Source organism: Watersipora subatra, chromosome 4 (genome assembly GCF_963576615.1).
Source record: "Watersipora subatra chromosome 4, tzWatSuba1.1, whole genome shotgun sequence".
Taxonomy (NCBI): Eukaryota; Metazoa; Bryozoa; class Gymnolaemata; order Cheilostomatida; family Watersiporidae; genus Watersipora; species Watersipora subatra.
This window is the reverse complement of record NC_088711.1, coordinates 34,730,319-34,756,625: the sequence shown is the minus strand read 5'-3', so window position 1 is coordinate 34,756,625 and position 26,307 is coordinate 34,730,319. Positions and strand designations below refer to the sequence as shown.

The 26,307-nt window shown below is 35.4% G+C and overlaps 1 protein-coding gene and 1 long non-coding RNA gene across 2 annotated transcripts; one reads left to right on the top strand and one right to left on the bottom strand.

Annotated features, from left to right (window-relative positions):
• Nucleotides 1-4,755: 4,755 nt before the first annotated feature.
• On the bottom strand, nucleotides 4,756-13,986 carry LOC137394184 (uncharacterized). Its single transcript, XM_068080905.1, has 10 exons — nucleotides 13,978-13,986; nucleotides 12,983-13,048; nucleotides 12,248-12,355; nucleotides 11,703-11,837; nucleotides 10,863-11,056; nucleotides 8,212-8,399; nucleotides 7,688-7,918; nucleotides 5,926-6,003; nucleotides 5,269-5,346; nucleotides 4,756-5,055 (listed from the first exon to the last, which is right to left on the bottom strand). Exons 1-10 carry the CDS (start codon nucleotides 13,984-13,986, stop codon nucleotides 5,036-5,038), a joined length of 1,107 nt encoding a protein of 368 aa, XP_067937006.1. The 3' UTR covers nucleotides 4,756-5,035.
• An 11,178-nt stretch (nucleotides 13,987-25,164) lies between these two features.
• Nucleotides 25,165-26,085, top strand: LOC137393127 (uncharacterized). Its single transcript, XR_010978275.1, has 3 exons — nucleotides 25,165-25,248; nucleotides 25,766-25,898; nucleotides 26,066-26,085. It is a non-coding gene; the product is annotated as an uncharacterized lncRNA (long non-coding RNA).
• Nucleotides 26,086-26,307: the final 222 nt, after the last annotated feature.

The following is a 26,307-nucleotide window of genomic DNA, read 5'->3' as shown; positions in this document are numbered from 1 at the left end:
AACTTAAACTGTATCAATTTTGTTTGATTGCATAAGGAGAATATCCTAAATTTATTGTTGAATGAGTTATTTAATTTTTTCACTAAACCTGAAATTCTATATATTTATTTGTCATTGCATTGTTATAATAGCCAAATATTGATAGTGCATTAGGTTTAATGAGCAAGCTTCTTTAAATGGTCTGTATAGCGATGAGAATAACTTGAAACGTGTTTGAAGTTAGAGCTTAACAAATAGCAGTGCAAAGAGATTTTCAGCTGCACCTCAATGGGAAATATGTTACTGACAGCTAACCCGCTTTATTAAGAAAAACTTGGGACAAAATCATCAAATCTGTGTGGGTAAAAAATCGTTGGTTTTTGAAAAGTAGGTAACCACTTTTCCGCATCAGATTAAAAGTGTTGAAAAGATGAATAAGCATTACTAGCGTAATCATGGTACTTACTAGAGCTGAGCTACAAGCCGCTCCTCTTAAACTCTGATCACCAAGACTACGAGATTTTCTAGGGACCTGCAAGAAAATGTATGACGAGACTACTACGCTACACTTCTGGATGTTTATAAAATGAACATTTATAGAAACCGGTTGGGATCGAGATGACGATTGAACACTAGCCAGCAACAAACTGATAGTCAGACAAATAAACACATTGTCTAAACCTTAGCTACAGATTCAGCCGGCAGTCAAGGCAGTCTTTCAGCACAGCGATCTTATGGCTTGCTTCTTGACTAGTTTGCCAGACAGCAGCTCATCCATCTTCATCATCATGTGATTATTTACATAAAGGTTCAACTCTTTTTGATAGCGAGGCTCAAGTGCGGCCTCATCCAATATTCTGTCACAACAAAAAGATAATATGGTTGCAGATTTTGCGATTAAACCAGGTGTTTGCGCGTCAAAAAGGTTTCTTTAAATGAAAGTAGTAAACATTCAAAACCAGATAAAAATTTATTTTACACCAATAGCTTATCAAGGGCAGTAAATTTAGTTTTGTTTGGTAGCCCTATTCATCGTGCATCAAAATTCTTTCTAATGAATTGAAAAACTAGGTAGTAACCTCATCAACCACACTTAAAGTAACAAGAATTGATAATCAGCCGCACAAACGGGCAATACTATGTCATCCTTGAAAATGAATCTCTATGATCAAGCTGACAAATCCAGTTGCTAATATTTACCTAGTGGCACAATCATCGAATTCAAGGCCTTGACTAGATTTTGTGAAAAGCTATTCTGTGTGAGCATTTAAAAAATAAAACACCAAATCAATGTTACTTTTAAACAAAATATGGCGGACTAACTTCTGGAAGGTGCATCTGCTATGCAAAGAAAAAAGCAAATGTAAGCCTACTTTGGCAAAAAATAACGAGATATGCTGCCAAACATTTAAGATTACAAACATATGAAAGAATACAGAACAAAACTTACCAATGGCATGATTGAACTGGTCTCTATGAATAAAAGAATGCGGTATGATAAACGTTTGCTAGCTTTTAAAGAAAACCAAACGAATAGACTGGGTGCAATTGAGAATTTTGACTCATGAAACAGTCGCTCTGCTCAACAATGGCACTATTCAAGACTGGCTTTACCTCCTTTCAAAGAAACGTTGTAAACAATAGTTTTTATAATAATCAAAAGGGATGCGTTTTGGATTTTCTATAAAAATAGAGAAGACAACTCTTACTACAACAGCTGTGTTGTTGACTGGGGAGACAACTCTTTGAAACATCACATATTCGTTAATAACAAAGTTTTACATACATGTAGATTGAGGTAGACCTATTATATTCTCAACTACATGATTTGTTCATGTAGTATATATATGCAAAAATACTGTGTAAAAATCAACACACAATCTGACCACTCATTTTGAAAAACTTTACAGATTCCAATAACGTTTGAGACAGATCATTTTTTTAGACAATCCACAGCTCATGTCTCACCCCTTGAATACCTTTGCAAATCATTGTAAATAAATGTATTTTGAAATAATTGTGTGGTGACTAAATGCCGTTTGCTAACAACAAACTAATAGCTAATTTCAATTACACTAACATTGATTAAACGTGTTAAACTCAATTAATTATTAGTTTACACCGATACAAAACTAATGTATGGCAGCTCAATAAAAATCTCAAAAGCATCAAATGAAAATTATATCTTTAGATCTTCAAATGAAGTCAGACAGCTACTTATTTGATGCATTTCAAAAATATTTTATAGGAATTAAAGTCGATTTCAGTAGTTTTAGCAGTGCGAGACTTAATGCCTGTAAGACTTAATGCAACTTTCTTATTTCTGAGATTTTCATAAAATCTTTTTTATAATTATTAAATACCACAAACTTGGTCATACTGCTGATTGAAATTGAGAACCTTTCAGTCAGACAGAAATTCTTATTTTGTTTACTTTTAGGTATTTCGTATCTAGTGGTCTTTGTTATTAAGAGAGCAGCTGTATCAGCTGTATCTGCTGTATCCTAATTGTCAAGACCTCCTGACATATGAACATCAACTTGAGGTTAACTATTTAGAAGGGCAATCAGTGGTAATAGGTATGATGCGTTACTGTAGAGTGAATTTTTTAATGAAGCACATTTTTGGCTGTTAAAGTTAAAACACCTCTAGCACTATCACAGTGTTGTTCGTTGTTTGACAGTGCATTTATAAATGCTCAGATTCCGCTTGCGGCAAACAAAGTATACATCCTTAAGGAAATTATAAACAAAAATCATAATTGCAGACTGTGTTATGTTGCTATAGCAAGGAATCAACAGTCAGCCATATTTAAACTAATAAGTTTATCTGCTGATTTTAGTTAGAAATTTAAAAGTAGAATGAAGTTAAGATTAATCAACTGATAGAGTGGGTGTGAATTTAAAAATAGTCAACTTGTTGAAGTTTTCATTATATAAATTATGTAGTTAATTAGGTGTAGTAGTTGATGCATGGGTGTATCACGGTATTATGGTCCCCGTATGCCAATATTTGAGTCTGCTGCATGCATGATATGATTTATTTTGTAAGTTGCTGTATTTCCAATGTACAGAGGTGTACAATTGTACAAGGACTAGGCGAAATAAAACGAGGTGAATCAAGACGATAGTTTTATGTCTACGACAATAGTCTTTGGACTATAGGTTTCACAACGTTTTTGGCAAGAAGTAATCAACATGTCGGTGGTCTGGGAGTTCATGAAAAAGCCAGTTAGAAAAAGGAAAGACCAAGTTAGTTTCCCCTGAAGTGGAAAAGAGAGAGGGGAAAGGACAGGGGAGGGGTAAATAAAGCCCTGATGGCTCATGATTTCAAAATATTCTGGTATCATCTACCATTGTTTTTAATTTGAGTTTCTTTCACTAATACCAGAAGTTATAGGGAAGTGATGGATTTTTGCTTTCCACTATGCTGGGTTATCTATTTCTATATTTGTAAAGTATTTCCCAACTAATCTCTTCTTGTTGATTATAATAGCAGAGTTGAAAATAAAATCTGGAGTAAAAACATTCTAGCCAAAGTCATGCCATTAATCTATTACCCATTGAATAACACTAATCCACCAATGTCTAGCCATAAATTGTAGATTGCATCTATAAACCAAGCCACAAAATATAATGATTGGTGTGATAATGGGTTCTTTTATCTTAGGTTATTGATGTCACAACATTAGGCTGTAATAGAACTATCTCTTAACCTTAAATGAATAAAAATCGCGAGTGTTGACTCGCCGATGTTAGCCCTCATTGCTGACACCGAGTCTGGTCCGACCCTGCATTCCTCGGTCTCGTTCCAGCTCTAATACTAACACATTACATTGTATTTTTATTATTTGCAACTTGAAATTTTGACATCACAAATATACTTGACATTTGGAAATCCATCTTGGACGGCGTATCATCATGAAATATACTCTGAATCGGATGTACACTTTCAGTTTCTCCCTTTCTCTAACTGAATGAACAGTGTGTTAAAAAAGCTCTTTGTTAGGAAACATCTTTGTTACCATAGACGTTAACTTATTATTGCATCAAGCAATTATGGAGCAGACAGTCTGTGCTTTATACTCTATTAGAGCGGTCTTTTTGGGGGGCAAGATTCTTAGGCTATCGAAAGACAAAGTCTGGCTATAACATTTGGTAACAACTCAGTAATCATGCAGCGGAAATTCAGGCTATGGTATCTAATGGCCATTCACTCTGGTAGACCTCAGTTGTGTCAGGTTAATAGGCTATCATAGCACAATAGTCCTACAGTATGTAGTGAGCTGAGACAAAGAAAGTGCTTGTTCGGTGCTGATACACTAAAGTATGTAGGTCAGACAAATGTACAAAACTTTTATATACATAATAAGATGAACACTTGCCCGGTTGTATCAAATGAATCAACACCGTATCATTGACCAGCTCCATAGGACCAGATTTATAAAAAGGTAAATTCAACCTAACTGAGTGCTATATGGGATTCCAAGTAATTGACAAGTTTGAGGAACTTACTGGATCAGTAGGTTTTGTAGATAAACACATGCAACAGTTCTGTACTTTGAGTTCATAACTGAACATGTAGCCTTTGTGTTTATCAAGTTAATAATCTTTGTTCATCAACACTTAGCTCAATATTTCGTATGACAAATCACTGTCGAAAATGGTGAAGAATGAAGCGATTGTTATAACAGTTAACAATATAATATATTTAGTAACTAACTACTACCTTAGTATACAAGGAATAAATATTGAACATGTAATGCATATGGGAATATAGAACATGGTACACACAGATATTGTTAAATAGATCTCCTGACCGTGTACACTCTATGTATCAACTGTTAACCTCAGGTCCATATAAAGAATGACTCATTATCTTGCTATGACTCAGCCATGTCTTTTACGTGAAAAGGAGATGACAGACGACTTCAACTAGACTGCCGTCACTTGAACCACCAACTCTAGGTATGCACTCGATATTATAACTTTCCCTCATCATCTTTTCAGTTGACGCTTTGTGTTTCAGCCGTGTGGATATTGCTGAGGAGGTTTAATCATGATCCATCCCTTCCACCTGTATTCAACAAGGACAGAAGCTGAATAACAAAGACACACGCTACACGTTTTACGCAATAAAATCTTTCATGATTCCTGCGTTCCCAATAGCGCTGGCATCTCAAGATTTTGATAGTTCCACAAGTACAAACAAAGATTATGTTAACGGGAGACAGACACGCTAACTAATCCCAGGCATTGTACGCCTCTTTTAGTTAAAACACAAACATACTGGACAGTGTCATGATTCTGCTACGCTTTACGTCTCCATCACTAACAGGTGAGCACGATTTCCTTTTTCTCTCAGCAACTATAAAATGAACACAAATTATAATTGAACTAATATCCACCTCCACATATTAATGAGACAAAGAGATTACTAGATGCTCTCATTAATTCATAATTATACAGAATAATCTTGCTGAAAGCGCAAATAATTCTCCTGTTTATACTGAGGTTTTACAGCCCAAGTTCCCGGTAGTGCTGGCATCTCCAATCTTTTAGGTTTTTTTCAATAGTAAAAATATAGCTTAAAATCAACCGTATACAACAACGCTGTCTAGAGTTGACCCTTGTTTAATCAGACTAATACAGACCTGTCCATGTCCCGATATCAAAAAGCCAAAACATAAAAACTTCAGTACTGTACAGTACCACATTGTATGTAAAACAGCCATTATTGTCTCATGCATATAATAGCAATAAAGATAACAAACAAAAATTACGGTACAACACTCTTTGGAGAGACACAGCCGCATCGGATAATCATCCGTTACAAGATGTTGTCAGGGCATTTGAAAGTATTGGGAAGAGAGGTCTGAAGAAGCGGGGATCGACTGTCTATCATGGGCGTTATATCATAACTATGATTGTTAAAATACAAACATACCAGAGAGTGTCAAGATTCTGCTGCGCTTTGCTGCACCATCACTAACAGGTGAACACGACTTCCTTTTTCTCCCAGCAACTATGAAATGAACAGAAATTATAAAGGAACTATTATACCTAGTAATGAGACAAAGAGATTACTAAACTCTCTCTAAAGACTTAGTAGTTATATAGAATATATTACAGATTGAGGTGCGTCATAATATTTAGTACAATTATATTAATAAAAACAATAAACATTCAGCTACTAACTATAAGATAAAACAACAAAAATTCCTTCAAGTATAAAAGTAATGAAGATACCGTAAAACCTCTAAATGAACGCTATCTCGATTTGAACGCCACCTTCGATTGGCCGCCACTCTGAGAGAAGGGTTGAAAATTAGACCGCTACTCTCCAATTGAGCGCCACCTCCATTTGACACCCACTGACACTGCTTGATCTTTACGAGCCCATAATACCAACTGACCAGTAGAAAAAAGTGTCCACAAAATCGTATTAATAATGAATTGTTTATATCAATAACAATTAATTCTTTCGTTGTCCAATTCCAAAGCTTTTCATTTTTTTCTTTAAAACTTTGAAATCAACACCATAACTATAATTAATAGCGGGGCTGGTAGTAGGCTAGTAGTAGTACTCTGTTTCCTGCGGTCTTACTACTTTGAAGTAGCCTACGTATATGAAGTAGCCTACAGAAAAAAGTTCAGGCCAGAAAATATTGTGGAAGGTATTGGACAACTAAAAGATGTTCATTCTATCGTAAGAAACAATCAAAACGCAGCTTTTCGAGCAAACGATGAAGATATTTTTGTTTTTAAAAACATTAATTTTTGTTTCCGCATGTAATATAAGTATGATTCGTTTATGTCACTTGTTCATGAATATATATTTGTATCATTTGATAGATTATTATTTTGCAGGCTTATAAATAGACTTATAAATATGCAGATTTATAGCACGTTATTTTATAGCATCCTTGCGGCCATGTTAACCCTGCTTACAATGGATCGATGCTCATAACTTCACTTCTATTGCACATAAAAAGCTAGTTTTGGCAGTAAACTGTAGCAAACATATCAATGAGAGCAATGAGCCTTTACTCAACGATGTTGAATATAGATATAGAATAAAAATATGTCTTCAAATTTAGAATGAAATAAAAACAAAAAATGCCAACAAATTGCAAAGAAGGACACAGGCTATAATATCATAACAGGGCAATAGCAAGCAATAGATATCAACTAGTAAAAATAATTCTCAGTTTCTCGATGCATGCTATTCAGATATCTTTGTCAAGTTAAAAGTAAGTTAGCAGATTTACCGCATTCAAATGGTTTAATATCGCTCAACTGGAAAAAGAGAGCAAAATATAGGCGACATTCACTTCGCCCGTAATAGGGCTTAAAATTATCTTCCGAAATTTCTGACGCGCCATTTGAAAAGTAGACCGCGAGCCTATGTTTGAACGCCGCTGCCAATTGACCGCCACCATAGAAGAAAGGTTAAAAAATAATGCGCCATGGCGTTCAATTAGAAGTTTTACGGTAACAATAAAATACATTTTACTAAGACTAAAGACTGGAAAAGAGGGTACTACAACAAATACTTAAACTTTATACAGTTTGGACGCGGGATATCAATTAAGAATATACTATATTTATTAGAACTAAGTAAATGGATTGGTTATGTAGTAGAGAAAAACACAGGTAAGAGATACTGTAACTCTAGTAACCCTCTTAGTGGATAACTGTAATCTTACCGTCTGCTCTTGTAACAGTGCTTGGTTCGAAATCAGATGGTACGGAAGTAGTGAGAGAAGCCTTGGGTACATCATAGACTAACTCCGAAGAATCACCACCATCATCAATGATCTCTTCATGATCATATGTGGACCCGTCATTCGTGTCTACACCGATTATATCGTTACGAGATGTCCAAAATTGAGCATCACCCTCGAGTTCTAACACAATAACGGATGCATCTTCAGGGACTAAAAAAGAGAAATATTCGGGAATTTTTACAAAGAACATGTGTTGCGCCACACCAATCAGGAGTATGTGTTGTGCCACATCAATCAGGAATATGTGTTGTGCCCAAATAATCACACAGAGAGAGCGCATTACATTCAACCAATCACGAGCAGTGCGGGCGGTGCTTAGACAATCAAAACTAAAATAAGCCCTATGTGAAAATAACATTAAACAAATAGTTAGCTGCTCAATACAAAATAACAACTAACTGAAACCCACAAAACAAAACAATGAAAAACACTGCAACACACACCAGGGGGCATGCGATCCTCAGAGGATGAATGAGTGATGGTGAGACCAGAATCAGAGAAAATCGATGAGCTGTCAGAATGAGGATTATAGAAGGAAAGGATTGAACCACTAGACTCATTGTCAGAAACACGAGGAAAGCGTCTCCGTAGTTTCCTTCGACGAAAGACTGGAAGTGTCCTGGTCACGACTCTACACAAATACACACCTTTTGAGAATACGAACACTGCCTGGATAGTTTTAATTTTGTACGCATGAAACGAAGAGAACTTCGTATTAAATTTTAATTTGTATGTCTTCTTTTCTACCACATGAAAGGAATGAAACTGAAAGTTTTCCTTCCGCAATGAAAGTAACACGTTTGAAGAGTTCTAATGCCATTGTTTCTAATAGTAAATATTCTATATCGATATACAAAATGGTGGAGTTGTCTTCCACCAGTCCTCAATTGTGATTGTTAAAGATGTAGTTGCGTCAAATTTAAGTTGATCTTAAAAGAAAGCATTTTTTTCTCTATCAGTTGATATGTTGTTTGTTGTGTTACGCGATCGCATTGCCAAGATATTTGAAGATTAAAACCAAAAAAATCTGATCACCGTAAAAACGCTCAGGCCACCAAAACGTGCCCAGACTTGCCCAAAATGATGTCACGCGTTTGGCAACCTGTCTCTATCTCTCGTATTCACATCGGGTATTTGCGATAAAAGTCTAGTCTTACGCGGCTCTATTGGCATAAATCTTATTTTGTATTTGCTCATGTTGGCTAGAATGAAATTTTAAATCCTGCTACAGATGCATTATTATGAATGTTTCAAAGGCCTCAAATAACGAAAATTGAAAATTTGTTCTACTCACTTTCTCCAAATGTTGTGTAAACATTTGGGTACCGACTACCAATTCTACCGGTCTACGGTAATTCTGTCAAGTCACTTTTGTAGAACGCGGTCTTTGTATCAGCACAGTTCTGCAGCTACCCATACAAACGATATACAGCCTCCCATAAGCCCCGCCCACATTATGTCGCCTATTACCTACGTACTAGTTTTTTACTAGTAGTATTCTTACCGAATACTAGATAAGTGAAATAAGCAAGCCACCTCTTTGAAAAGAATATAGACAGGGATAGAGTTTTAAGGATGAGAAGTCTGCTGCAAACTGGATTTGAACTCACATTCTCCAGTTTTGCGGACACCCATATACCATATCCGATTCACTACAATATTCTACAAATCATGTTTTGCATTATCTTCAACAATATTATTTTATTATATAATTTTTACAAGCAAAAATATTTTCATCTCGGCATAAAACTTTTATTAAAAATATTCATCAAGTCGTGGCCACTCAGATAGTATTAGCTGATACAATAAGACAAATTCATCTACTGCAACAAACTCAAACAAAACATCATGGCTTACGCAGCACGCATTCAAGTCTCTCTTTCCACTTTATGGCAGTTTCCACACTGACAAAGCTTCTTCGGCTGGTGGGACGACATAAACATTCTGTAATCAGTAAAAAAAATGCAATAAATATATGTCATTCTAAAGCGTATCTATTGACAGCTTCCAAATCGGGAGTTAAATAGATTGCGAGTGTAATTTTAAAAACGAATAAACATTTAATAAAGGCACAAGTACGCCAAGCCAACGATTCGAAGCTTTGGTTCTGGAAATTAAAGATTTGCAATGAGCAATCGATTTTACCCACTTCCTACGAGTGAAAATAATTTGTAATCATGACTCTAATTTACCAAAGAAAACTCGAAAAAAATATTATAGCTAGGTAAAACGGCAGATAAGCTATGAAACGATGATTGGAGATAGCAAAGAATTATCAGTTTATTAATTAGTACATGTATTTATGACTATAAAAAATATTACATTTACTCAAGTATAGAAGACTCTAAGTTAATTTACCTCCATTCTGTCTTCTTCTGCAGCAAAACGCTGCTGACGCCTGTCAGCTTTGGCCATAGGCTGTCTACTCTAATCTTTTACTAAAAGTTGCTCAGATAACTCTGGGTAGCGGTCGCTCGAACTTGAAGCCATTTTAAAACTATGTATAGCTTAGTAATTGTTGAAACGCGGTGAATCTGTAACGCGTAATGATAATGAATTCTCTAATTAGGAGAATCTTCGAGATCACAGACAACGCGTTTTACGAGTGATAACATTTATTACGGCCTATATAAAAATTTCGCACGCATGATTGGCTAACGAATCGACCTCATATTTATTGCTCGTGGTTTCGTTTCAGATACCTTGCTTGTGACGTCACGAAATAGGCACCCGCTGGAACGTGAGCTTTTTAAAAGAGGGCCTCATTCAAACGCATATATATCTGGACAGGGTTGGTCTACAAAGACAAAAATGGCATCAAATTGTAGCTGATGTTTTAGCCTTTTATGGGTCCTAATTGACTTTTTTGACGCAACTACATCTTTAATACGATTATATGTAAACCAGCTTTTACATATATGACAGTTTTGAGTTACAATAATTACAATATTGTATATTAATGCCATAAAAATTTGCTTGATATCTATAAATATCTCACGGTGAAAATTTAGTTGAATCACTGCTCATGCTTCATGTATGTTTATATACTTTCAGATTGAAATATCGGTGAGCTATCAAAGCGCGTCTAACATACCTGGATCTAATCAGCACCGTCAGAGCCAGCCACTGTTTCCGAGACATGTCACTAATGGTCCTATGTACGTGTTGATTGAATTTGTTTCTGGCCTTTCTTTCAACCAACCTATCCAGTACCAGTCTTGTTGTGATGTTCATTAGACGAATAAAGCCCCTATCAGATATCTTAGCCTTCCTACATCTTAAAGCAGCCTGTAACACAAAAATATATCAAGAACTGAAATTAAGTCAATTGCTATACAGGAAAGCGTCAAATCTGTTCGAAGACTATTTAGAGAGATCTGGAAAAGAGATATTACACGCTATCCCATACGTACAAAACAGAAAACAATAAAAACTATCTTCGTGACAGCACATCAGTGAGACTTGATGGACAAAAATTCCATTTTATTGCAAATTAAGAATTGTATTGGCTTATGTGTTTTGGTTGGTATTACTATTGGTAAAAGTGAGGTGCACACTTCTAGTACTGAATGGATGTACTAATGATAGTACTATAACAGATTCATATCAATTTTCTTACACATAAACCTTTAATTCGGAGAAACTTAGCCATTCAAGAAATGAGAAAGATGGGCCAGCACTCTTGTAACCAGCGCTAGTAATTTTACCAAATCTTGTCTAGTCGTTTGGTTTTTCAGTTAACAAGATATTAAAATAACTTTAACTATAGCTACCGTTGTAACCACATATTATTAACATAAAATACAACTAATAGCGGAGTAACCATATTATTATAACATGAAGGATTACCATTATAAAAACCTCTAATAATCAATTGTATGAATTACAGAACGAAGACATACGATCGAAAAAGTAACGAGTAACACAGACATACCTTTATGAACCTCTGACTGGCCATCATGTTCGTCACCAACACATCAATTTGGTAGTTAGAGAGTTTAGAGAAGTTCTTCGATCTAACCAAATGTTCATACTCTTGCCCAAAAGTACCCATTCTAATGGCATCTTTCTATAAGTGTAAAAACCACAAATTAGTTTACATAAAGTCCTCACTGTTGAAGGGAATACAGTGCCAAGCTATAAAACTAGTACAGATCATATTCTATTCCAACTTACAAAATGTAAAATGTATAGCACAAACTTGAGTTGATATCAAGAAATCATTTTGTCAGTTAGTTTGTGATATAATAAAAGTTTTGACAATGCAGTTTTTATGAGATACTTATAAATTACGTGATGATGTATATAGACTTACAAAATAAGTGCAGCGCTTTCACTTTATAACAAAAAACCTGACCATAAATTAAAATGTTAAATCGTTCAAATGTACTCTCTGACTTAAAAGGAAGTACACTTTACTGTTTCAGTCACACAACTGTGGGTGAGATATGTAGGGTTACCGCATATAAATGAACATACTATGACCGCTCGAACTTCTCGAGGAATAACGGACTCCATGAGCAGTTGAGACACAGAGTTCATTCTTATAGAACCATCTGCAGCACATGTCTCACTCTTTGAGTACTTCTGTAAAAATAAATTTATATAAATCTACTTTGAATATTCAGTGCAAATCGATTAGACCAAATTATAGACTATGTAATCTTATCAAGTTTAAACAGCATGATTATGTCTTAAGGTTGTTGCATGTTTTGTTTTTATAACTTTTATCCATCATTTTAGAGATGATTCGTTTCTACATTTAAAAACTTGAACTGTATCAATTCAGTTTGATTGCATAAGGAGAATATCCTAAATTTATTGTTGAATGAGTTATTTAATTTTTTCACTAAACAAGAAAAATTCTATATATTTATTTGTCATTACATTGTTATAATAGTCAAATATTGATAGTTCATTAGGTTTAATGAGCAAGCTTCTTTAAATGGTCTGTATAGTGATGAGTATAACTTGAAACATGTTTGAAGTTATAGCTTAACAAATAGCAGTGCAGAGAGATTTTCAGCTGCAACTCAATGGGAAATATGTTACTGACAGCTAACCCGCTTTATTAATAAAAACTTGGGACAAAGTCATCAAATCTGTGTGGGCAAAAAGTCGTTGGTTTTTGAAAAGTAGGTAACTACTTTTCCGCATCAGATTAAAAGTGTTGATAAGATGAATAAGCATTACTAGCGTAATCATGGTACTTACTAGAGCTGAGCTACAAGCCGCTCCTCTTAAACTCTGATCACCAAGACTACGAGATTTTCTAGGGACCTGCAAGAAAATGTATGATGAGACTACTACGCTACACTTCTGGATGTTTATAAAATGAACATTTATAGAAACCGGTTGGGATCGAGATGACGATTGAACACTAGCCAGCAACAAACTGATAGTCAGACAAATAAACACATTGTCTAAACCTTAGCTACAGATTCAGCCGGCAATCAAGGCAGTCTTTCAGCACAGCGATCTTATGGCTTGCTTCTTGACTAGTTTGCCAGACAGCAGCTCATCCATCTTCATCATCATGTGATTATTTACATAAAGTTTCAACTCTTTTTGATAGCGAGGCTCAAGTGCGGCCTCATCCAATATTCTGTCACAACAAAAAGATAATACGGTTGCAGATTTTGCGATTAAACCAGGCGTTTGCGCATCAAAAAGGTTTCTTTAAATGAAAGTAGTCGACATTCAAAAACAGATAAAAACTCATTTTACACCAATATCTTATCAAGCGTGCATCAGGGCAGTAAATTTAGTTTTGTTTGGTAGCCTTATTCATCGTGCATCAAAATTCTTTCTAATGAATTGAAAAACTGGGTAGTAACCTCATCAACCACACTTAAAGTAACAAGAATTGATAATCAGCCGCACAAACGGGCAATACTATGTCATCCTTGAAAATAAATCTCTATGATCAAGCTGGCAAATCCAGTTACTAATATTTACCTAGTGGCACAATCATCGAAATCAAGGCCTTGACTAGATTTTGTAAAGAAAAGCTATTCTGTGTGAGCACTTAAAAATAAAACACTAAATCAATGTTACTTTTAAACAAAATATGGCGGACTAACTTCCGAAAGGTGCATCTGCTATGCAAGGAAAAAAGTAAATGTAGGCCTACTTTGTCAAAAATAATGAGATACGCTGCCAAACATTTAAGATTACAAACATATGAAAAAATACAGAACAGAACTTACCAATGGCATGATTAAACTGGTCTCTATGAATAAAAAAAAGAATGCAGTTATGATAAACGTTTGCTAGCTTTTAAAGGAAACCAAACGAATAGACTGGGTGCAATGGAGATTTTTGATTTCATGAAACAGTCGCTCTGCTCAACAATGGCCCTATTCAAGACTGGCTTTACCTCCTTCGAAAGAAACGTTGTAAATAATAGTTTTTATAATAGTCAAAAGGGATGCGTTTCGGATTTTCCATAAAAATAGAGAAGACAACTCGTACTACAACAACTGTGTTGTTGACTGGGGAGACAACTCTTTAAAACAACACATATTCATTCGTAACAAAGTTTTACATACATGTAGATTGAGGTAGACCTACGTATTATATTCTCAACTACATGCTTTGTACAAGTAGTATATGCAAAAATACTGTGTAAAAATCAACACACAATTCACACCACTCATTTTGAAAAACTTTACAGATTCCAATAACGTTTGAAACACATCATTTTTTTAGACAATCCACAGCTCGTGTCTCACCCCTTGAATACCTCCGCAAATCATTGTAAATAAATGGATTTTAAAATAATAGTGTAGTAACCAAAGGTGGTCTCCTAACAACAAACTAATAGCTAATTTCAACTACACTAACATTGATGAAACGTGTTAAACTCCATTAATTATTAGTTTACACCGATACAAAACTAATGCATGGCAGCTAAATAAAAATCTCAAAAGCATCAAATGAAAATTATATCTTTAGATCTTTAAATTAAGTCAGACAGCTACTTATTTGATGCATTTCAAAAATATTTTACAGAAATTAAAGTCGATTTCAGTAGTTTTAGCAGTGCGAGACTTAATGCCTGTAAGACTTAATGCAACTTTCTTATTTCTGAGATTTTCATAAAATCTTTTTTATAATTATTAAACACCACAAACTTGGTCATACTGCTGATTGAAATTGAGAACCTTTTAGTCAAACAGCAATTCTTATATTGTTTACTCTTAGGTATTTCATATCTAGTGTTTTTTGTTATTAAGAGAGCAGCTGTATCAGCTGTATCCTAATTGTCAAGACCTCCTGACATATGAACATCAACTTGAGGTTAAATATTTAGAAGGGCAACCGGTGGTAATAGAAATGATGCCTTACTGTATAGTGATTTTTTAATAAAGCACATTCTGGCTGTTAAAGTTGAAACACCTCTAGCCCTATCACAGTGTTGTCCGTTGTTTAACAGTGCATTTATAAATGCTCAGATTCCGTTTGCGGCAAACAAAGTATACATCCTTAGGGAAATTATAAACAAAAACCATAATTGCAGACTGTGTTATGTTGCTATAGCAAGGAATCAACAGTCAGCCATATTTAAACTAATAAATTTATCTGCTGATTTTAGTTAAAAGTAGACTGAAGTTAAGGTTAATCAACTGATAGAGTGGGTGTGAATTTAAAAATAGTCAACTTGTTGAAGTTTTCATTATATAAAGTATGTAGGCAGCTGTAATAAAGTGTAGTAGTTGATGCATGGGTGTATCACGGTATTATGGTCCCCGCGTATGCCAATATTTGAGTCTGCTGCATGCATGATACGATTTATTTTGTAAGTTGCTGTATTTTCAGTGTACAGAGGTGTACAATCTTCTCTTAATCGAATGTACTATGTACATATGCCATGTTATGTACTGTAACTTATTATACTAACTAGAGCTGGCCCGGGTAGCTCGTCCGGTCTTGACCTACCGGGTCAGAGGTGCCCGGGTCAGGCCACCGGACCCTCGGGTCTTCCTATACAAATACACGGGTAGGTTTATGACTAAACGAGAGCGATTGTATGTCACTTTTTAACTGCGATTCTTAGTCCTAGCGCGGAAGGACCAGGCGAAATAAAATGAGATGAATCAAAACTATATTTTTACGTCTACGACAATAGTCTTTGGACTATAGGTTTCACAACGTTTTTTGGCAAAAAATAATCAACATGTCGCCGGTCTGGGAGTTCATGAAGAAGCCAGTTACAGAAAGGAAAGACCAAGTTAGTTTCCCCTGAAGCGGAAAAGAGAGAGGGGGAAAGGACAGGGGAGGGGTAAATAAAGCCCTGATGGCTCATGATTTCAAGATATTCTGGTATCACCTACCATTGTTTTTAATTTGAGTTTCTTTCACTAATACCAGAAGTTATAGGCATACCTGCCAACTCTCACGCATTGGGCGCGAGACTCACGCAATCACCCCGAAGAAAAAATGAAAACGCGTGAGAAATGCGTGAGATTTTTGCCCCAATTTCCATAATTTTATATATACATGTACGTACTATCATTGATACATCAATTGCCCCAAAACCAAATCTCACGCATTGCCCCACTCTTGGGTTGGCAGGTCTGGTTATAGGGAAGTGATGGATTTTTGCTTTCCACTATGCTGGGTTATCTATTTCTATATTTGCAAAGTATTTCTCAACTAATCTCTTCTTGTTGATTATAATAGCAGAATTAAAAATAAAATCTGTAATAAAAACATTCTAGCCAAAGTCATGTCATCAATCTATCACCCATTGAATAGCATTGATCCACCAATGTCTAGCCATAAATTGTAGATTGCATCTATAAACCAAGCCACAAAATATAATGATTGGTGTGATAATGGGTTCTTTTATCTTAGGTTATTGATGTCACAACATTAGGCTGTAATAGAACTATCCCTTAACCTTAAATGAATCAAAATCGCGAGTGCTGACTCGCCGATGTTGGCCCTCATTGCTGAGCCTGAGTCTGGTCCGACCCTGCATTCCTCGGTCTCGTTCCAGCTCTAATACTAACACATTACATTGTATTTTTATTATTTGCAACTTGAAATTTTGACATTATCACAAATATACTTAACATTTGGAAATCCATCTTGGACGGCGTATCATCATGAAATATACTCTGAATCGGATGTACACTTTCAGTTTCTCCCTTTCTCTAACTGAATGAACAGTGTGTTAAAAAAGCTCTTTGTTAGAAATCATCTTTGTCACTATAGACGTTAGCTTATTATTGCATCAAGCAATTATGGAGCAGACAGTCTGTGCTTTATACTCTATTATAGTGGTCATTTTTGGGGGCAAGATTCTTAGGCTATCGAAAGACAAAAAGTCTGGCTATAACATTTGGCGGCAGCACAGTAATCGTGCAGTGGAAATTCAGGCTATGGTATCTAATGGCCACTCACTCCGGTAGACCTCAGTTGTGTCGGGTTAATAGGATATCATAGCAGAAATAATACTACAGCATGTAGTGAGCTGAGACAAAGAAATTGCTTGTTCGGTGCTGATACACTAAAATATGAAAGTCAGACAAATGTACCAAGCTTTTATATACGTAATGAGATGAAAACTTGCCCGGTTGTATCAAATGAATCAACACCGTATCATTGACCAGCTCCATAGGAGCTGATCTATAAAAAGGTAAATTCAACCTAACTGAGTGCTATATGGGATTCCAAGTAATTGACAAGTTTGAGGAACTTACTGGATCAGTAGGTTTTGTAGATAAACACATGCAACAGTTGTGTACTTTGAGTTCATAACCGAACATGTAGCCTTGTGTTTATCAAGTTAATAATCTTTGTTCATCAACACTTAGCTCAATATTTCGTATGACAAATCACTGTCGAAAATGGTGAAGAATGAAGAGATTGTTATAACAGTTAACAATATAATATATTTAGTAACTAACTACTACCTTAGTATACAAGGAATAAATATTGAACATGTAATGCATATGGGAATATAGAACATGGTACGCACAGATATTGTTAAATAGATCTCCTGACCGTGTACACTCTATGTATCAACTGTTAACCTCAGGTCCATATAAAGAACGACTCATTATCTTGCTATGACTCAGCCATGTTTTTTACGTGAAAAGGAGATGACAGACGACTTCAACTAGACTGCCGTCACTTGAACCCCCAACTCTAGGTATGCACTCGATATTATAACTTTCCCTCATCATCTTTTCAGTTGACGCTTTGTGTTTCAGCCGTGTGAATATTGCTGAGGAGGTTTAATCATGATCCATCCCTTCCACCTGTATTCAACAAGGACAGAAGCTGAATAACAAAGACACACGCTACACGTTTTACGCAATAAAATGTTTCATGATTCCTGCGTTCCCGATAGCGCTGGCATCTCAAGATTTTGATAGTTCCACAAGTACAAACAAAGATTATGTTAACTGGAGACAGACACGCTAACTAATCCCAGGCATTGTACGCCTCTTTTAGTTAAAATACAAACATACTGGACAGTGTCATGATTCTGCTACGCTTTACGTTTCCATCACTAACAGGTGAGCACGATTTCCTTTTTCTCCCAGCAACTATAAAATGAACACAAATTATAATTGAACTAATATCCACCTCCACATATTAATGAGACAAAAAGATTACTAGATGCTCTCATTAATTCATAATTATACAGAATAATCTTGCTGAAAGCGCAAATAATTCTCCTGTTTATACTGAGGTTTTACAGCCCGAGTTCCCGGTAGTGCTGGCATCTCCAATCTTTTAGGTTTTTTTCAATAGTAAAAATATAGCTTAAAATCAACCGTATACAACAACGCTGTCTAGAGTTGACCCTTGTTTATTCAGACTAATACAGACCTGTCCATGTCCCGATATCAAAAAGCCAAAACATAAAAACTTCAGTACTGTACAGTACCACATTGTATGTAAAACAGCCAATTTTGTCTCATGCATACAATAGCAGTAACGATAACAAACAAAAATTACGGTACAACACTCTTTGGAGAGACACAGCCGCATCGGATAATCATCCGTTACAAGATGTTGTAAGGGCATTTGAAAGTATTGGGAAGGGAGGTCTGAAGAAGCGGGGATCGACTGTCTATCATGGGCGTTATATCATAACCATGATTATTAAAATACAAACATACCAGAGAGTGTCAAGATTCTGCTGCGCTTTGCTGCACCATCACTAACAGGTGAACACGACTTCCTTTTTCTCCCAGCAACTATGAAATGAACAGAAATTATAAAGGAACTATTATACATAGTAATGAGACAAAGAGATTACTAAACTCTCTCTAAAGACTTAGTAGTTATATAGAATATATTACAGATTAAGGCGCGTCATAATATTTAGTACAATTATATTAATAAAAACAATAAATATTCAGCTACTAACTAAAAGATAAAACAACAAGAAATTCCTTCAAGTATAAAAGTAATGAAGATACCGTAAAACCTCTAAATGAACGCTATCTCGATTTGAACCCCACCTTCGATTGGCCGCCACTCTGAGAGAAGGTATTGGACAACTAAAAGATGTTCATTCTATCGTAAGAAACAATCAAAACGCAGCTTTTCGAGAAAACGATGAAAATATTTTTGTTTTTAAAAACATTAACTTTTGTTTCTGCATGTAATATAAGTATGATTCGTTTATGTCACTTGTTCATGAATATATATTTGTATCATTTGATAGATTATTATTTTGCAGGCTTATAAATAGACTTATAAATATGCGGATTTATAGCACGTTATTTTATAGCATCCTTGCGGCCATGTTAACACGGCTTACAATGAATCGATGCTCATAACTTCACTTCTATTGCACATGAAAAGCTAGTTTTGGCAGTAAACTCTAGCAAACATATCAGTGAGTGCAATGAGCCTTTACTCAACAATGTTGAATATAGATATAAAATAAAAATGTGTCTTCAAATTTAGAATGAAATAAAAATAGAAAATGCCAATAAATTGCAAAGAAGGACACAGGCTATAATATCATACCAGGGCAATAGCAAGCAATAGATATCAACTAGTAGAAATATTTCTCAGTTTCTCGATGCATGCTATTCAGAGATCTTTGTCAAGTTAAAGGTAAGTTAGCAGATTTACTGCATCCAAATGGTTTAATATCGCTCGACTGGAAAAAGAGAGCAAAATATAGGCGACATTCACTTCGCCCGTAATAGGGCTTAAAATTATCTTCCAAAATTTCTGACGAGCCATTTGAAAAGTAGACGGCGAGCCTATGTTTGAACGCCGCTGCCAATTGACCATCACTATAGAAGGTTAAGAAATAATGCGCCATGGCGTTCAATTAGAAGTTTTACGGTAACAATAAAATACATTTTACTAAGACTAAAGATTGGAAAAGAGGATACAACAACAAATACTTAAACTTTATACAGTTTGGACGCGGGATATCAATTAAGAATATAGTATATTTATTAGAACTAAGTAAATGGATTGGTTATGTAATAGAGAAAAACACAGGTAAGAGGTACTGTAACTCTAGTAACCCTCTTAGTGGATAACTGTAATCTTACCGTCTGCTCTTGTAACAGTGCTTGGTTCGAAATCAGATGGTACGGAAGTAGTGAGAGAAGCCTTGGGTACATCATAGACTAACTCCGAAGAATCACCACCGTCATCAATGATCTCTTCATGATCATATGTGGACCCGTCATTCATGTCTACACCGATTATATCGTTACGAGATGTTCAAAATTGAGCATCACCCTCAAGTTCTAACACAATAACGGATGCATCTTCAGAGACTAAAAAAAAGAAATATTCGGAAATTTTTACAAAGAACATGTGTTGCGCCACACCAATCAGGAGTATGTGTTGCGCCACATCAACCAGGAATATGTGTTGTGTTCGAATTATCACAGAGAGAGAGAGCGCATTACATTCAACCAATCACGAGCAGTGCGCGCGGTGCTTAGACAATCAAAACTAAAATGAGCCCTATGTGAAAATAACATTAAATAAATAGTTAGCTGCTCAATACAAAATAACAAATAACTGAAACCCACAAAACAAAACAATGAAAAACACTGCAGCACACACCAGGGGGAATGCGATCCTCAGAGGATGAACGAGTGATGGTGAGACCAGAATCAGAGAAAATTGATGAGCTGTCAGAATGAGGATTATAGAAGGAAAGGATTGAACCACTAGACTCATTGTCAGAAACACGAGGAAAGCGTCTCCGTAGTTTCCTTCGACGAAAGACTGGAAGTGTCCTGGTCACGACTCTACACAAATACACACCTTTTGAGAATACGAACACTGCCTGGATAGTTTTAATTTTGTACGCATGAAACAAAGAGGAAGGAAGGAAATGAAAGGAATGAAACTGAAAGTTTTCCTTCCACAATGAAAGTAACACGTTTGAAGAGTTCTAATGCCATTGTTTCTAACAGTAAATATTCTATATCGATATACAAAATGGTGGAGTTGTCTTCCACCAGTCCTCAATTGTGATTGTAAATACGATTATATGTAAACCAGCTTTTACATATATGACAGTTTTGAGTTACAATAATTACAATATTGTATATTAATGCCATAAAAATTTGCTTGATATCTATAAATATCTCACGGTGAAAATTTAGTTGAATCACTGCTCACACTTCATGTATGTTTATATATACTTTCAGGTTGAAATATCGGTGAGCTATCAAAGCGCGTCTAACATACCTGGATCTAATCAGCACCGTCAGAGCCAGCCACTGTTTCCGAGACATGTCACTAATGGTCCTATGTACGTGTTGATTGAATTTGTTTCTGGCCTTTTTTTCAACCAACCTATCCAGTACCAGTCTTGTTGTGATGTTCATTAGACGAATAAAGCCCCTATCAGATATCTTAGGCTTCCTACATCTTAAAGCAGCCTGTAACACAAAAATATATCAAGAACTGAAATTAATTCAATTGCTATACAAGAGAGAGTCAAATCTGTTCGAAGACTGTTTAGAGAGATCTGGAAGAGAGATATTACACACTATCCCATATGTACAAAACAGAAAACTACAAAAACTATCTTCGTGACAGCACATAGGTGGGGCTTGATGGACAAAAATTCCATTTTATTGCAAATTAAGAATTGTATTGGCTTATGTGTTTTGGTTGGTATTTCTATTGGTAAAAGCGAGGCGCACACTTCTAGTACTGAATGGATGTACTAATGATAGTACTATAACAGATTCATATCAATTTTCTTACACATAAACCTTTAATTCGGAGAAACTTAGCCATTCAAGAAATGAGAAAGATGGGCCAGCACTCTTGTAACCAGCGCTAGTAATTCTACCAAATCTTGTCTAGTCGTTTGGTTTTTCAGTTAACAAGATATTAAAATAATTTGAACTATAGCCACCGTTGTAACCACATATTATTAACATAAAATACAACTAATAGCGGAGTAACCATATTATTATAACACGAAGGATTATTCTTATAAAAACCTCTAATAATCAATTATATGAATTACAGAACGAAGACATACGATCCAAAGAGTAACAAGTAACACAGACATACCTTTATGAACCTCTGACTGGCCATCATGTTCGCCACCAACACATCAATTTGGTAGTTAGAGAGTTTAGAGAAGTTCTTCGATCTAACCAAATGTTCATACTCTTGCCCAAAAGTACCCATTCTAATGGCATCTTTCTGTAAGTGTAAAAACCACAAATTAGTTTACATAAAATCCTCACTGTTGAAGGGAATACAGTGCTGTTATAAAACTAGTACAGATCATATTCTATTCCAACTTACAAAATGTAAAACGTATAGCACAAACTTGAGCTGATATCAAGAAATCATTTTGTCAGTTAGATTGTGATATAATAAAAGTTTTGACAATGCATTTTTTATGAGATAATTATAAATTACGTGATGATGTATATCACAGGTGTCCTTTAGCGGGGATATTGCCAAAGCCGAGACCAAAACAAAATGAGTGCAGTGCTTTCTTTGTTTTCTTTGTTTTGTTTTCTTTGTTTGTTATATGTAGGGTTACCGCATATAAATGAACATACTATGACCACTCGAACTTCTCGAGGAATAACAGACTCCATGAGCAGTTGAGACACAGAGTTCATTCTTATAGAACCATCTGCAGCACATGTCTCACTCTTTGAGTACTTCTGTAAAAATAAATTTATATAAATCTACTTTGAATATTCAGTGCAAATCGATTAGACCAAATTATAGACTATGAAATCTTATCAAGTTTAAACAGCATGATTATGTCTTAAGGTTGTTGCATGTTTTGTTTTTATAACTTTTATCCATCATTTTAGAGATAATTCGTTTCTACATTTAACAACTTGAACTGTATCAATTCTGTTTGATTGCGTAAGGAGAATATCCTAAATTTATTGTTGAATGAGTTATTTAATTTTTTCACTAAACCTGAAATTCTATATATTTGTTTGTCATCGCATTGTTATAATAGCCAAATATCGATAGTACATTAGGTTTAATGAGCAAGCTTCTTTAAATGGTCTGTATAGCGATGAGAATAACTTGAAACATGTTTGAAGTTAGAGCTTAACAAATAGCAGTGCAAAGAGATTTTCAGCTGCACCTCAATGGGAAATATGTTACTGACAGCTAACCCGCTTTATTAATAAAAACTTGGGACAAAGTCATCAAATCTGTGTGGGTAAAAAGTCGTTGGTTTTTGAAAAGTAGGTAACCACTTTTCCGCATCAGATTAAAAGTGTTGAAAAGATGAATAAGCATTACTAGCGTAATCATGGTACTTACTAGAGCTGAGCTACAAGCCGCTCCTCTTAAACTCTGATCACCAAGACTACGAGATTTTCTAGGGACCTGCAAGAAAATGTATGACGAGACTACTACGCTACACTTCTGGATGTTTATAAAATGAACATTTATAGAAACCGGTTGGGATCGAGATGACGATTGAACACTAGCCAGCAACAAACTGATAGTCAGACAAATAAACACATTGTCTAAACCTTAGCTACAGATTCAGCCGGCAGTCAAGGCAGTCTTTCAGCACAGCGATCTTATGGCTTGCTTCTTGACTAGTTTGCCAGACAGCGGCTCATCCATCTTCATCATCATGTGATTATTTACATAAAGTTTCAACTCTTTTTGATAGCGAGGCTCGAGTGCGGCCTCATCCAATATTCTGTCACAACAAAAAGATAATATGGTTGCAGATTTTGCGATTAAACCAGGTGTTTGCGCGTCAAAAAGGTTTCTTTAAATGAAAGTAGTAAACATTCAAAACCAGATAAAAACTCATTTTACACCAATAGCTTATCAAGGGCAGTAAATTTAGTTTTGTTTGGTAGCCCTATTCATTGTGCATCAAAATTCTTCCTAATGAATTGAAAAACTGGGTAGTAACCTCATCAACCACACTTAAAGTAACAAGAATTGATAATCAGCCGCGCAAACGGGCAATACTATGTCATCCTTGAAAATGAATCTCTATGATCAAGCTGGCAAATCCAGTTACTAATATTTACTTAGTGGCACAATCATCGAAATCAAGGCCGCGACTAGAATTTGTAAAGAAAAGCTATTTTGTGTGAGCATTTAAAAAATTAAACAGCAAATCAATGTTACTTTTAAACAAAATATGGTGGACTAACTTCTGAAAAGTGCATCTGCTATGCAAAGTGCTCTATCTAGTTATCCCGTTAATTAGTTATGATAAGTATTTACAGGCTATAAATCAAAGACAACTAGAGAGCACATTGACTCACCAAAGTACTTAGGCTTGCGACTTGTTGCAGGACTCGTCGGTACGTCTACCTCTGAGTGTTGTCCAACTTCAAGTCTGTGGAGCTCACTGAGATTGGGAGCTGCAGATTTCTTATTCTAAAATCAACCACTCAGGCAGTATCTAGAAACTGGTAGGCTGTCTTTACCCTTATTTGAGCCATAAGGGATCCAATGCTGTGTGTCTTTCATGGTTAAATTATTCATTCTTACATCAGCATTGGTTCCGTTGAAGTATGTATAATTAGATGGTAATACTTAGTTCATAGGATATGCCAGTCATGAATCGTGGCTTTTGTTTCGGAAGGGTAACTGCGTTAGCTATAGCCTACTATGTATACTTTGTAGTCCTTTGTTTCTACGTGCTAATCAGGTATACTAATTTTGCACATATCATACACCCGCAGTTTAAAACATATTAGTCCCTAATATGAAAAACAAAAATGACATGATCATAATAAAGTAATAATTATAAAACAAGGTCCCACCAAATCAGAGGGTGGAAACCGAAACTACGGAGATTTAAAAAAAAAACAATAATCGTATGGTTCACTTAGGCTATTTACGCATGCGTAAACAACATACGCATGGTCGTACTCAGCATTACAAGTACACTACACACTGCTATCCAAAACACTACTATGTCACTGCAAAACCAGTTTATTCTAGTTACATTCATAATCAATTATGCTACTGCTACTTCTACACCTTTGGTAAGTATTAAAATAAAAACATAATTGTGAAGAAACACCACATTTCTTGATCAGGCCGTCGTTGCATCTTTTCACAAAGCCGCTATGTACTTTTTTTTGCGCTTGGCCAAAAATATGGCTTTGAGACCGAGAAAGTTTTTTTTTTCTCGGAATTTTCTTTAAAAATTACATTTACCAGATTATATTAGCTTTAGATTACTCAAGGCACACCTGTGCTCACATAAATGCCTTTTACATTACATATAACTGAATGAATAGTGCACTCGCTATCCATGAGTGCAAGAGTGTACAAACGGTCCCTAACTACCAGGAAGGTAATAGCAACGCCTCACCACTTTCCCAGAAATTTGGTTATCAATATAAGCAGCGTAGGCGTGGCTATGTTTCTAGTTAAAATAAAAATAGCAAAATAAAAATGTATGTTTGTATGCATAGAAAACAGGGTATAGATATACTATCCATTGCAATACCTAGAAGTGAGTGGCGCGTGACTATTTCCTTCCTACTTAATTATCAGATTAGAAACACTTGTAAAGGATGGAGGGGTGTCACAGAGTGTGTCACAACACTGAAGCGTCTTACAACACTGAAGCCTCCTACTACAGCTCCGTTTGTGTTTACATCTACAGCTGAATTGCCACTAGCTATCGGTAATTGTGCTAAGCAATTTATGGTTTACAAATTTATTTATTTACCTTTTTCAGTTCTGCTAGTCATGTCATGTGTAAAAGAATTTCGGATCAATTTACATCAACACACAAGAGTAGCTTGATATATATATATATGGTATTCTCTATTGTATTTGTTATCATTGTAGATTGGTCAGTGGTTGGGCCGATAGTGGCAGTCGGTTCCATGGTCCTACTTGAGGGTACAATTTTTATTTGCTACTTACATAGAAGATGCCAGCGTGCACCCATCTAAATTAAATTAGCACAAGTTGATGCCTAATTGTATATATAAATAATTCAATAAAAGTAATCGTGTTTACACATCCAGTCTATTTGGTTCTTAATAATGTCTTTGGTTAAAGATAATGCGGTTATATGCGATTATAAA